Source organism: Furipterus horrens, unplaced genomic scaffold, assembly GCF_987537825.1.
Source record: "Furipterus horrens unplaced genomic scaffold, mFurHor1.1.pri manual_scaffold_7, whole genome shotgun sequence".
Lineage (NCBI taxonomy): Eukaryota > Metazoa > Chordata > Mammalia > Chiroptera > Furipteridae > Furipterus > Furipterus horrens.
The window spans coordinates 94,108,139-94,122,648 of NW_028327177.1; the positions used below are offsets into that span (position 1 = coordinate 94,108,139).

The window sequence follows — 14,510 nt, forward strand, 5'->3', positions numbered from 1 at the left end:
TGATTTGTTTGGAAGTTAAAATAAAATGCAGTAGGTTGGGGTTACTCATATAAAAGGTAAGTCAGATATATTCCCTGCTTATCAAGGGGAGGACCCAGCATGTCTAGCCCCAGGGAGAAGATGCAGATAGAGCCTGTGCTCTCTGCTGGAGCTGAGGGCTAGGTGTGCCTGTGGGAGGGTGTCGTGCTGGGAGTGTCATTTTGGGGGTATATCACCGTAGAACGCTAAGGCTGAAGGCCCCTGACACAGGATGTGATTCCGATAATGGCAGCAGTAGCATAGCAATACGGCCCACTTCCTTTGGCCCTGAAACTCAAAATGGTTTCTATATATTGTTTAATGATTGAAAAAAGCGAAAGAAGAATATTTTGTGACATGTGAAGATTATGGGAAATTTTGAATTTTGGTGTCTACAGATAATGGCTTAATGGTACATAACCACACTGATTTATTTACTTACTGTTTACAGCTGATGGCAGAGATGAGTAGGCCTGACAGAAACTAGATGGTCCATAAAGCCTAAAATATTTACTATCTGGCTCCTTACAGGAAAAAGGAGCCAAGCTCTGGTGTAGGGCATGGGTTCTGGAGCCAGCTGCTTAGATTTAAATTCTGGCTACCTTTTGAGCTGAATGACTTTAAGAAAGCTGCTTGCTTCATGCCTCAGTTTCCCCATCTTTAAAATGAGGATAATAGTCGTTGCCTTGCAGGAATGTTTGGAGAAATAACTTAGTAAATATCTCTGAAGAGCTAAGTCCCTACAACAAATGTTAGCTCATCACTCTGAGATTGTAACTTCCTTTTTTTAAAGAAATATTTTATTTTATTTTTAGAGAGGGGAAAAAAAGGAAGGAGAGAGGGAGGGAAACATTAATGTGTGGTTGCCTCTCACACACCCCCAACTGGGGACCTGGCCTGCAACCCAGGCATGTGCCCTAACTGGGAATCAAACTGGTGACCTTTCAGTTCGCAGGCTGGCACTCAATCCACTTAGCCACACCAATCGGCACTTTAACTTCCTTTTTAACATGAAGATGATGTGAAGGTTACTGAGTAGGTGAAACTTGACCCCTGGGTATGCAGTTCCCAACACACCTCCTGTTCTGCAGATGAAGCCCTATGTAACATTTTCCTGGTATTTCCAAGCACTGGAAAGGCATTTTTTATGACTCCAGCAACTCATGGGCAAAAGCATCTGCTAGCACAATTGATCCTCCGCTCCCTTGCTCCTGGCCAGGTATAGAGCAGCCAAGAGTAGTGGTGCCTTGCATAGGGGCAATCTAAGGCCTGCACCTATGGCTGTGTTTCTGGCCCCTCCTGGGCTGTTTATGGCTCAGTGAAGGGTGTCTCGAGGCAACTACAAACATGGTGTGGAAGGCCGTCCTACTGCTCCCAACCCCACTTTGGGTGCAAAAATGAAGTGCAGGGAGAATGAGTGAGGGTTCCTTTATGTCATGCCTATTAGAACTGAACTATTTTTGAGGAAATAAAAAAATTGTGCTAGCCCTGGCCAGGTGGCATCCTCCCATACACCGAATTGTTGTGGGTTCCATCTTGTGCGCATGTAACTAGGTTGTGGGTTCAAACCTGGTTGGGGAGTATGTGGGAGATACCAATTGATATTTCTCTTGCACATCAATGTTTCTCTCTCTCTCTCTTTGTCTCTCTTTGTCTCTCTCTCTGTGTTTACCCCCTCTTCCTTTCTCTTAAAAGCAATAAACATCCCTGGGTGAGGATTAAAAAATTAAAAAATTTTTTAATTGTGCTAGATCACATTGCTCTGACAGGCATTTTCTTACATTGTATGTTATCTGCTTTGGTTTTTATCTCTTGAAGGGAAGAATGAGGAGAAGATAAAAATTATTGTATCCCCTAGGGAAGAAATATTAAAATCTATTAAATTAAAGCCCACATTAAAAATAAAATTACATACAGAGCTTTATTCCCCCTTGTTTATAATTCAAGCACAAGAGTTATTTTAAATTTCTGAATCAATTCCTTTATGAAAAAAAATATTACATCCATGCCTTTCTTTATTCTCCCTGTCCTCCCACCTTTCCCTCCTTTTTTTCCTTTCTTTTTTCTCCCTTCCTTATCCTCTGAAAAAATGAAGAAAAAAATTGGATAAGAATTAATACCGATCCATGATAAAAATTCACAGCAAACTTAGCATAGAAGGGAAATTTCTCTACTTGAAAAAAGGGTATCTTTTCTATGCCTTCAAGAAACATAATACTTAAGGATGAAATATTCATAATAATCACTTTGGATTCAGGAATTAGACTAGTGTACCCTCTGTCTCAGCTTGTAATCAACAATAAGTGCAATAAGACAAGAAAAACAAAAAACTATAAGGCTGTCTGGAAAAGATACAACAGAACTGTTGTTATTCGGAAAATGCTGCCTACACAAAACATGCAATGCCTTTTACTTTTCTTTTTTAAACTTCTTTAGTGAGATGCCCTTCTGCTGTGTCTTACAATTGCATGGTGGAGATAGTGTCTGCACTTGAAACAGGACACCTTGTTCCTGGGTTTAGCATGGACCTTGCCCAGCTTGGTCTGGCAGCTGAGTTGTTGGACTAGGCAGCCTCTGCAGGTCGCATCCTGTCATCTCTCTGTAAAGCTTAGAAGCAACGCTGGTATTGCATTTGCTATACCTGAGTAGAGCTATTTAACTAGAATCTGGAAACATTTTCCCTGAGGGTTCTTTTTAGACAGCAGTAAAATGTAGCTGGAAACATACTGAGTAAATGGAAAAGAAAAATCAAATTAGGCCAAGATTTTTTTTAAATCTCCTGTTCTCACTTAAACCCTCAAGGAGACACCATAATTCATACTTCACTTGTGGGTCAGATGTGAAACCTCCTTCATAGATCCAGTAACCTGTAAATGTTCTGGTTTTGAAACTGCATCTGCCCACTTTGCTGGATCACAGCACTAAATCACGCAACAATAGTTTCTAGTTCAATAGCTTGTTACTCGGGAATGTCACAATGCCAGAGAGCAGCCTGATGTTTACTGGTCAGTGCCTTAAGAAAGGAGTTTAATTACAATCTCATGCAGCAGCACTGCACAAGCGGCACAACCTGCAGAGGAGCTGGTGTTTGCATCATGCATACACTTTGTAGCTGTGCAGAAAACACCCATCTGCCTGGGTCATGTAAAATGGACAGCCAAGTCAGCAGAACCTTAGAAAAGATGACACAGCAGGTGGAACAGAGCTGAATCTTCTCCTATCCTGCCAAGCGTGCAATGTTCCCTTCCCCTTTTTAAAGGAAGAGTACTCAATTGGCATTTGCCCTTCAATCTACCCATTCTGATACAGACTCTGTGACCCATCAGCTTTAACCATTAAAGGAACAGACACCCAGGAGTCTCCGGGCTCTGATTATCTGAGACCAAGTTCTGCCTCCCCACCCCCCACCTCAGGAAATCTCCCATGTCACTTGCTGCAGTGCAGTTCATCTCACAAAAGGTGGTGATATCACAACGCTGGCATTTCCAGCCCAAAGCAGGAGCCATTTAGAGAAATTCAGGGGATGCTCAAGACTGTGCACATATGTACGCATGTGGATTCATTGTGCCAGTGATGCAGCTCTGACGTACAACGTATTTTTAAAGTCCTCCTCTGGGGACAGGAATTGGCAGGAGAGCATCCTGAAGGGCACTGTCACCTGGAAGCAGCAGGGCTATTGCATCTTTCTCTCAAGCACTTCAAGAATTAGAATGTGATGTCTCTCATGTTGAGAGATTCATCTTTTGCATTTTGGAACTGAGCCTTCCCAGTGTTCAGAGAGTTTCCTGATGTCTGTTCAACTCAGCAAGCCGGGACGCTAGAGAGGTAACCGGCAGCCCGGATTTATTCTCTGTCTTGGAAAAGTATTTTACTGCTTCACATGAAGTCACTCCTGGCCACATTGTGGAATTGTTTTCGTATTTTCCGTTTAGTCTTTTAACTTTTCTATTTAAATGCCAGGAAAGTTGGGTGTATTTCAAAGAAGGCTTCTGATTTCTGAGGCTGACAAGGGCATGAAATGACATGAGAGTTTGTTGGCAGAATTCTAAAACCAGGCAAAATTTTCCCAAGCACCTACTATGTTCAAAACACCCTGCAGGGATGTCCTGGAGAATCTGAAGTTTTGACTTAACCCTCGAAACTTTGAAAGAAAGTAATGGCTGAAAAAGAAAGATGAGCATCTTGAGAGTACCTCTGGAAATGATTGAGGTTCACCACAACATTTGTCACCTTTGGCTTTTTCCATTAAAATTTGGTGTCTTCGGGTGGTGTCCAGCATCTACTGCAGGTCCAATGGAGCTTAGGAAGACAAGGGTAACTGTCTTCTTTGTCCTTGTAAGATGTTTTGTTTGTCATCTCTGTCTTCCAGCCTGTTGTTTTATTTATATGATTCTGGTCCGCAAAGTCACTGGAATGGATAGGCTCCCTCTCATCTGTCAGCTTAGTTTCAGGTAACTTGCAGACATGCAAATGTTTTATGTGGAGGTGATTTTCAAAACTTGTGGTTCTCTGTAGTATAAAAATTGATATCTACAGTAGGGTTTTTTCTTGGTGCATTTTCTTTTGCCATCTGATTGTTCTTTATAATTAATAATATGTACATTTCAAATATACTGAAGATGTAAATATGATTTTTTAAGTGCCCAGTAATGGGACATCTTTAAAATATTTTAAAATTTAATTAAAAGATTCGTTGTGCTTTAGAAAATCTATTGCATAAAAGAAATTTGGAGAGTGGTTTTAGGCAAGGTGGAGAAGAGGTTTTTCAAAAGAAGAAACCAGAAATATCAAAGACCACTGCCTGACAAGGTCATTGGATGGGAAATCTGAGGCAGTTTTTCTCTACAGGAGGGGTTGGGGAGAATGATTTTACTGAGTGGAAGCTTCCGAGTTAGAAGCCGGCAGCTATTGGGAGTGAGAGTAGGGACCAGAACTGGGTCCCTTTGCTGCCCACTCAGAGGCTGCTTTTGTTGACATCTCCCTGCCATTTCTCCTTCCCTGGCTCCTAAGTCAGGTCATCTCCGCACAGCTGGAGTGAGACAGGCACCGGTTACATTTCCTAGATCGGTGTGCAGCCAGCAGCTCATGGAGTGGGACACGACTTTGTGGTGTAGTTATGTTTTCTTCATAATTGACCTTGACATTTTCCTTTCTTTTCAATCTTACAGGAGCCTAGTAATAAACGAGTCAAACCCCTCTCCAGAGTCACATCACTAGCAAACCTCATCCCGCCCGTGAAGGCTACACCGTTAAAGCGCTTCAGCCAAACCCTACAGGTAAGAAGGGCACAGTGATGTTTCTCTCCCTCTCTGTCTCCTTTCCCCTCTCTCTAAAAAAATAAAATAAATAAATAAATAAAAACAAATAAGTAAATTATTTTCTTTTAAAAAAAGAAGGGCACAGTGGGTTCATGTTTGCAGAAAACCATGTTGTGAAGGATGGGCATTTCTGTTCTATGGAGAATCTGCCCTGGTTTCAGATTGACTTGAATCATGGTTTATTTCAATAGGAGGGAGCAGGGAGGGGACTAAAAGGAAGAAAGAGGTATTTTCAAGGTGTAAACTGGGGTTAGGCAACGTCCTTTGAGAGAGGAGTAACTTGAGGAGTCATCTCTGTCCCGTCTTTTCTCACAATTGTATTTCCAAGTCATGTGCCCCATTCAGACATGCTCTCACAGGTTTTGTCCTAAAATATCTATGGGCCTTCTAAGGAAACCAGCACATGATGTGAGCCAGAGGGAAGAGAGCCCTCCTGGCTTAGATCAGGATTTGCAAATTATAGCACATGGAAAAAAATCCAACCCACCTTCTGTCTTCTTATGCCCCATGAGCTAGGAATATTTTTTACTTTTTTAGGTGGGAAAGGTCAGAAGAGGAATGGTACTTCACTGCACGTGAAAATTATATGATATTCAAATTTCAGTGTCCATAAACAATGTTTTGTTGGAACACAGGAATGCCCAAGTGTTTGTGTTGTCTATGACTGCTTTTGCACTAGAGAGACAGAGTCAAGTAGTTGTGACAGAGACCGTATTGCCCACAAGGCCAAAAATATTTGCTATCTGGTCTTTTGCAGAAAATGTGAGCTGACCTCTGGCTTAGAACAGGGGCCCTGGAAATGAAAAGTACCTCAGTTCTGACCTCAGCTCTGTCACTCAAAGACTTTGTCACCTTGGGCAGATGCCTTAACATTTCTAGGTCTTGCTTTTATTCCTAATGGGTAAACTGGGGGTGATGCCACCAGCTCCTTTATAGAATCATTGTTACAATTAGCAAGATAGTGCTTTTAAAGGGCTTGTATCATGCCTTGGTCCTCCGCAATCACTACTTTACTAATTAGTTAGCTAAGCAGTAAATATTACCTACTGTAATAATCCTTTGGTTAACAAGTGGTGGTAGTCGTTCTTGTTCTTAAATTCCTATAAAGGTTTTCTTTTAAAGTGAAAATTGAGATTTATCCAAGGCCATGCACCCAGTTTGATAATTAGAAAAGTCCTCTTGTAGACTGAAGCCCGCAAATGTCATGCCATGAAAAGGGTCACCTTGTTTAGCTGAGAAGCAGACTGCAGTCTGCCATTTCTCACTTGTCCTGAATACTTTTCTTTGTAGTCATTTTATCTTGACTTTGTGAGTCATTAAGAAAATTGTGGACTGGAACCCAAGGCTTGTCCCATGCTATGACAGGCTATGACTCGAGAACTATTTAAGTCTCCCTCATCCTCTCCTATCTTGCTTCCACACCATTCAGCCAACGTGCCGTGACTGTTTAGCACAAGCTGTTCTCGCCACTTTCCTATAGATGCCATCCCTCTCCAGTGCTTATCCCCCGCCGTGCCCATTCCTCTGCTAACTCTGCCAACAGTTTCTCCTGAATGAATACCTCATCACATAATTAGCTGTAGGTTTGGCTCTGTTTCTCTCGGTGCTTAGGCCTCTGGGGCCCTGGATATCCCCTGATCACCTTTGTAGGAGAACACAGGAGAAAAAAATAATACTAAGGTTGTCTGGGGAAACCATGAAGGGCTTTGAAGCTAGTGGAGAAAAATGTGTTTACCTTCTCTCCCCCGTGACCATCCCTCAGCCCTCCGGCCAAGTTCATTGCTTGCTTCCCCTGGAAGATTCATCACCACCCTAGTCCTGCACATCTGGTCTTTCGCTGAGTTTTGCTTTTTGAAAATTCTTTAGCCTGTCTACTGCAATTTCACCCTTTCCTTTCCATCCCAGTGGCTGTGGCTCAGTTCATTTACTCTGTATTTATTCCCCCCCTTGATTATGAGCCCCCCGTGTTGCCAGTCATCTCTTGCCGTAATCTCTCTTAGCACAGTAATCCCTCTGCCCCAGGAAGGGCCTCTCTCATCCCACAAGTGTTGAGTGGGTCCTCATCACGCACCAGGCTCTATTTCCTGCCCTCCTGTTGCTTACATTCTAGATAGAGCTGCTTTCTGGCACCTTCATGGCCACATCTGGCCCTCTAGTTGTGTTTTGTTTGGCTGCACAGTGTTTTGAGCTAACATTTAAAATCAAAACAGTCTTTGTAACAATTTGGACTTCTGACTTTTTTTTTTAAGTATATTTTATTGATTATGTTGTTACAATAGTTTCAATTTTCTTTTCCCCTCTGTCCCCCTCTGCCCAGTACCCCGTCCCTTCAGCAATCCCACCCCTGTTAGTTCATGTCCATGGGTCATGCATATAAGTTCTTTGCCTTCACCCTTTCCTATATTATTCTTAACTTCCCCCTGCCTATTTTGTACGAAATAATTATGCTTCTTAATCCCTGCACCATTTCCCCATTTCTCCCATTTCCCCCTCCCAGCTATAACCCTCCAAATGATCCCCATATCTATGATTCTGTTCCTAATCTGGTCTTAAGTAAGTCCCTTTGACATTTCATATAGTAATGGCTTGGTGATGATGAATTACCCTGGCTGGTTTGGCTCAGTGGATTGAGCGTCGGCCTGCGAGCTAAGTGTCGCTGGTTCGATCTTCCAGTCAGGGCACATCAGAGAAGGAAAACTCTGACTCCAAAAAACCTCCGCTGCCTTGCGGCATACCTCTTCAGGGGAAAGGCTAAGGGAGTAAACCCCGACAGAAAATCCGGAGCCGGAGTCCCTAAGGCGGTTTGACATTGTAGTCAACACCGGCAACTCCTGCGGCGCACCTGAAGCCAAGCTGTATTGACTCCGTCTTTCCCTTGGACCCTTCAGCTGCGAAGAGAGGGGGGATCTGCTGCATGGGCAACAGCAGACCCTCCATATCACCCTGCCCAGGCTCTGTAGCTTCAGCTTCGCTGGAGAGGACACTCCAGCGTCATCGCAAGATGTCGATTCAACACGGGAGGAGACAGATACCGTGTCACTCCTGAGTCGGACTGCACAGCCATTCTCGGCGGTGCAGATAGACTCTTAAGAAGCTACACCATCGTCTCTCGAGACGGACGGCTGCCGACGATGATGAATTCTTTTAGCTTTACCTTGTCTGGGAAGCACTTCATCTGCCCTTTCATTCTAAATGATAGCTTTACTGAATAGAGTAATCCTGGTTGTGGGCCCTTGCTTTTCATCACATTGAATACTTCTTGCCAGTCCCTTCTTGCCTGCAAAGTTTCTGTTAGGTTGGCTATCTCCTCATCTGTTAGGTCGGCTATCTCCTCGTCACTTAGTTCTCCCACTGGAACCTTGATCTGTTCCCCCTTTTGGGCCATACTTCTCTGTCTCCTCATCTTGACAGACTCCTGTATTTGCTTGCCTCTGTGTCTTAGGTATTGTCACTCCTGTTATATTGTAAGGGGCAGAGCCTTAGGGATTCATCAGTACAGGGCAACCTGTTTCACAACGTTGTGGCGCTGTATGTTGGGGAGGGGTCTGAGAGGGAACAATGTCGCTTGCTCAGCATTTGCCCTTTTTTCAGGCACTTCTCCCTCTTCTGTATGGGACTGGTGCCTCTCTAGCTGTTGCCCTGGCTGTCGTTCCCAGAGTGGGTGATTCTGTGGACGTTTTAGGACCGTGGAGGCCCTTTAAACAAGCAGACTCCACTGAGAAACCGGCAGTTTCTTCCTCCGCCACAACCCCCACTGGTTTGCACAGTCAGAAGCAATGAGGCTTGATTTTCCCGGTGCTGGGACCGTGAGCTGGTAAGGAGCAGATGTCCCTCCTGACTTTTTAAAACAGGTAACTGTGCTTTCTGCCAGCCTGCCACTGCCGAGGCTGCTGCCACCACCACACCATGTCATCTCCACCCTGACTGCGCCCCTCCTACCTGTCTAGATGAGTATTTCTTCTTTATATCTTTGTTTGTTGGACTTCCATGCAGTTTGGTTTTCTGGAACTTCTGGTGGTTTCTAGTTTTTTGTTTTGCTTTGTTTTATAGTTTTGAGGTAGTTGTATTCCTTCTCAGTTGTGGAGGAAGACGCAGCATGTCTGTCTACGCCTCCATCTTGGCCGGAAGTCTTCTGACTTCTCTTGAGGAAGTGGTGCTGGGCCTCTGTTCGACAGGGCAGTAACGAGCTAGACCTGAGTAGCCATCCGTCACCTACAAAATGTCCCCATTATCATACCTTCACAATCTTTCCTTTGGCTTCCTAGGCGACCTTTATTTCTTTTCCCCTGTTTCTGCCGTACCCAGATCCTACACAGGGCATACTGCTGCAGGAAGTGTTTAATCACCTTGAAAATTTGCATTGACCTAGAGAACTGGGACAGAAAGAAATCAAGCCATGTCTGAAATCCAACAGACTGAGGCCAAGCAAGGATGAGAAAACCAGACCCAAGGGAGGGATCTGACATGTGGAGATTAGTTTTGAAAATCTCGAAGATTCATTTGTAGCAAAATAATTTTTTATTTACTTTTTTCAAATATCATGATAAGCAGCTAACTCCATGCTCCATTTATGGTCAGAAACAACCCAGCAGAAGCAGAACAGTTACTCATAATGGTTATACACATAGACAGAGAGAACTTAGCAATGTGCTTATGTTGCGAGTGTGTCCTTGGGGGATCAGCAAATGGAAATATGCCCTTTTGGTTGTTTGTAGAGTTAGACAGCTCTGTTTGCAGGGTGATCTTCAAAGCATGAAGAAAGCCATTCCCCCAAATTCTTCCAACAGTCACATTGGTGCATGCAGTGCGAGTTCTGCAGAATTACTTCCAGTCTTAGCAGCTCCATAATAATCTCATGGCCTGATTGCTTCTCTCACCAGCTAGAATGGGATAGGATGCTGATGGAGCCTGAGGAGCAGGGAGGATGAGGAGAAAGGGGACGTCCCAAAGGGGTATTCAGTGGGCCAGCCTCACATCCTTTCCCATTTTGCCTATTGTGGTCTTCATTCCCACTCTAAAAAGAGAAGAACAGAGAACAAGAATGCAGAGGCTGCACTACACCTCGCAGCATTCATTTCTTACCCGTATGTGTATATACTTATACCTTTTCTATGTCCGAAAACAATGTAAGGCTGTGACTGAGCAGCTTGGTTCTCTGCTCCAGTACCCCTTGTCCCTGGCTCCTGGCACCTTAGAGTCATATATTTCCCTTTGGCTGTCCAGTTCTGTCTCTCAGGTTGGGCTCCTTTTATTATAGGAGAGGAGATGACTGAGGCACAAACACCCAAGCATGATGCTTTAGTCAATAATGGAGCACTTAGCAGTCCTTCCTCCGGCTCCTCAGGAGGATAACAGGCAAGCATGGGGCTGGCCACCTCTTCCAAAAATGTTTTAAAAAAAACCCAGTCACAAATGGAGTGGTGCTTGCAGCAGCTCATCAGGACACAGCGGGACTTGTTCTCTCTTGCCTCCCCTGTGCCCCATATGGACTGGGGGCTCAGGCCTCAGCACAAAGGCGGCATTTGTGCAAGTCAGAGAAGGACAGCGATTGCATGGCTCTCCGTCAGCTTCTGACCGGGGAGGTTAGTGCTGCCAGTAGATGGAGCACAGATGTCTGGATCCCTCTGGGCCCATAAATCCTCTCGCTAGCCTGCCCGGAGGAAAATCCAGCCCTGCTCTGAGAGGAATCTGCATGCACTCCTCCTGTGGAGTGAGGAAGTCAAGCTCGCTTCCTCCCGTTGGCCACTCACCTCTCTGTCACAGCTGTGCACACCTGGTGGACTCATTTGAGTCCAGTGCGTGCTGTGGAATGCTGTGTTCACCACACTGTAATTGAGCCCTGCCTCCTCTTTGAACATGAGCTTTATTTTTTTTCCATGATAAACGTATATATGTTCATTATGGAAAAATACAGAAAAAGAGAAAGAGCACAGATAGCCTTCCACTCTAAAATAACCCCTGTTAATATTTTAATAATTCCCTTCCAGTGTTATTCTAGGTATAACTACATAATATACTCACTCTGAGACTAATTTGTGGTTACTCCTAGTCCTTCTAGCCTTATTTTTGTGTCATCTGTGCACTTTTGGATAAAACCACTCACGAAGACTGTGTGTGATCACTTTCTCTTGCATCTCTATTGGTCTTCACCTCCCCTATTTCCAGGCTGTGCAGTTAGGTATATAAAGGTTCTTCTTTGTCATTGTTACAGCCTCTTGGGGGAATTATACCTTTTACTAAAGTTAAATAATCACGTTTACTTCTTTTAATGCTTTTTGTTGTTTGTTTTTTTGCATTTTGTCTGGTGTGTTTTGTTTCTTCTCTTTCATTTCTATTTTCCCTTTGTAATCTGGCTGGATGAGTATTTTGTTATGGCTTAAGGAAAATATTATATCACAGTTATTCTTGGAAAATATGATCCTAAATGGACTGTCTACATATTATTCCAGTGTGTTCATGTGATTTATTTTATATAACCAGTTTCCTATTAATGGATATTTAGGCTGTGAATATTTTTATAATATTATATAATTATGACTTGAGTGATTTTTGAAGGCATTTGTCCTTTTTTCTTTAAGTATCTGCCTCCTATTGTGCTCTCTTTTCTAGTTACGGAACATCCTTTAAAAATTGAAACAGATAGGGACACACAGAAAAGAAAAGAGAGTAAAAGTCACTTGCAATTGCCTCTCCCCATCACAAAAAACTTCTGTTAACGTTTTGGCGTATATTCAAGCAACTTTTTCTTTACTATATACTTGCATGTGTATTTTTTAAAAAAAGAAAATCGTTGTAATATGTGCACTACTTTAACTTGCTTTTGTCTTATAGTATGAGAATATATTTACATGCCACTAAATATTTTTCACTGTATATACTGTTTCACTAAAAGGATATACCAGTTTATTTAATCATTCTTTTATTGTTGAATACTTAAGTTGTCTCCATTTTTCCACAATTATAGGTGACACTACTTTAAACATTTGATCACAGATCTTGTGTGTGTCTATATTTCTTTTTTTTCCTTAGTTTATAATCCCAGATATTGAATTCTGGTCAAAGGATATGAACATTAAAGGCATTTGATGTCACGAGAGTTTGGCCTGCATTCTTGATGTGCATCTGTCCTGGACAGAATTGCTTCTTTCGTTTCTAACATCCTAATTCTAGATTCATAGTTACATATCTCGCTCTTTTGACACAGTTTTTCCCTCTGCTGTGACATCTTTACAAGATGGCTCTTCCCAGGGGCCCCTTAATTTTTCCACACACGTCAGATTTGTCTCTTTCTTTTCTTTGTGTGCACAGTGCCTAACACTGCACATTACTTAGGATGTGCTCAAAAACTGGTAGTTACTGTTATTATCATTTTTCTTACTAGAGAGGGCGGCCATTACTCTTCCTAGGGGCTGTTCAGGAGCTGACAGTGGGTGCCCACCTAGTAATGTTATTTATATAATGGGGCTACTTCACAATAGAAAATGACTCCCCTCCCCAACTAGTATCCACTCAGGTAGAATGTTGTGGCTAAATAAGGATTCCTAGTAACTACAGTATCTGTTCCATTCCCTGATCCTTAGATCTAGAAATTATTTCATGTAACCCAGATGCAACAGAAAATGTGATATACCAATGTTCTCCATTAATATTCCCTATACCTACTATGTTATTTGTTCTTCTCTAGACTTGTTGGGGAGGTAGTCAGGATGAAAAAAGGAGATAGTGCCTGCTCTTGAGAGGGGTAAAATCTACTTGGTAAAAGTTGTCTAATATATATTAGCAAGTGGAAAAAACAAACAGGAAATTCAAAGCTATTGTGTTCTAATTAATTATACACACACACAATAGTATATGTATAGGAAAAGCCAGAAACATCTTAAAATTTTTAATATTAGCTATCTCCTAGAAATACCATTATAGGAAGCTTTTACAGTTCTTTTGTTTTCTGTCTTATGTTCTCCTCCTTTTTTCCCCATTACACAGAATTACAAATTAGTAGAGAATGAATAAACTGTTGAGACTATTGACTTTTATTTTTTGTGTTATGTATTTTTATCATGCTAGAATTTTTAAAATACAGGGTGGGGCAAAAGTAGGTTTACAGTGTAAGTATGCAAAACAGTGTTTATTCTTGTATTATTATTTATTAATAATTCTATTATTTTCCAAATGAGCAACTATGAACCTACTCTTGCCCCACCCTGTAAGTATTTATTACCTTTGCAACCAGATTAAAATGTAGGAGATTTGAAGATCTTATATGATAAACATATTGGAGGACGTTTAGGAATGGTCTGGGGACAGGGGTTGAAGGAAGGGTGGAAGGATTTGTTTTGAGCCTGGAATGGCTCAGAGGTGATGAGAATGAAAGGGAGAGAGAGCATTTCAGATTTGAGGAAGAAGTGAGAGAAGACTGATGGCATCTAGATATGGAAAGAAAACAGGTAGGAAGAGTACCCAGGCGTATTTGTTTAATTTCCATGAGCTGGAAACTATGATTTTCTTTTCCAAGGTCCTCACACTCAGTTCCTTGGTCCAAGGTCATATACTTTCTATAAATGACAAAAATCTTTGGCACTAAGTTATTTGGCAGGTATAGAAACAAGCTTGGTATGTATGTGTGAGGTATGTGTGATGTGTGTGTGAGTGTGCTGGAGGATGTAACCAGAAACCATATTGCCTTTAGATGTGGAAGATAAGGGTATAGCTGAGAAGTGACCTACTTTATTCCATGTCAAGAACTCCTGACTTTCTGCCAATCTTTACTATTCTTAGATTGGTAGTTAAACCATTGTAATAGCTGACTATTATAATTGAAAACTTGTCAATTTTTATTTAGTAATAACAACTTCATTAGTTGAGTATTTACAGTGAGCCAGGTTCTATGTAATTTATGCGAGGTAGGATTCATTACCACTTAACAGGGGAGAAACCTGAAGGTTGAAAAATGTGCCCAAAGTCACATAGCCAGTAAGTGCGGGAGCTGGGATTCATTAGTGTTTTCACAGTGCCTATCCTGCAGTAGGCTTTTGCAGAAAGTCAGGTTGGTTATAATAAAGCCTACAGTTTGCCAGGACCTAAAAATAATGGCCAGACCAGGTAGCTCAGTTGCTTAGAGCATTGTCCCAATATGCCAAGGTTGCATGCAGGTTTGATCCCCATTCAGGGTATATA

General features: G+C 42.3%; 1 protein-coding gene across 5 annotated transcripts in view; it reads left to right on the forward strand.

Moving 5' to 3' along the window:
* ARHGEF3 (Rho guanine nucleotide exchange factor 3) overlaps window positions 1-14,510 on the forward strand; it is a 313,957-nt gene that overhangs the window by 267,372 nt on the left and 32,075 nt on the right. For all 5 annotated transcript variants that reach the window (XM_090283994.1, XM_090283993.1, XM_090283995.1 and 2 more), the window contains one exon: window positions 5,187-5,294. In XM_090283994.1, the coding sequence (XP_090140120.1) occupies window positions 5,187-5,294 (108 nt within the window). The remainder of the gene's footprint in view (window positions 1-5,186; window positions 5,295-14,510) is intronic.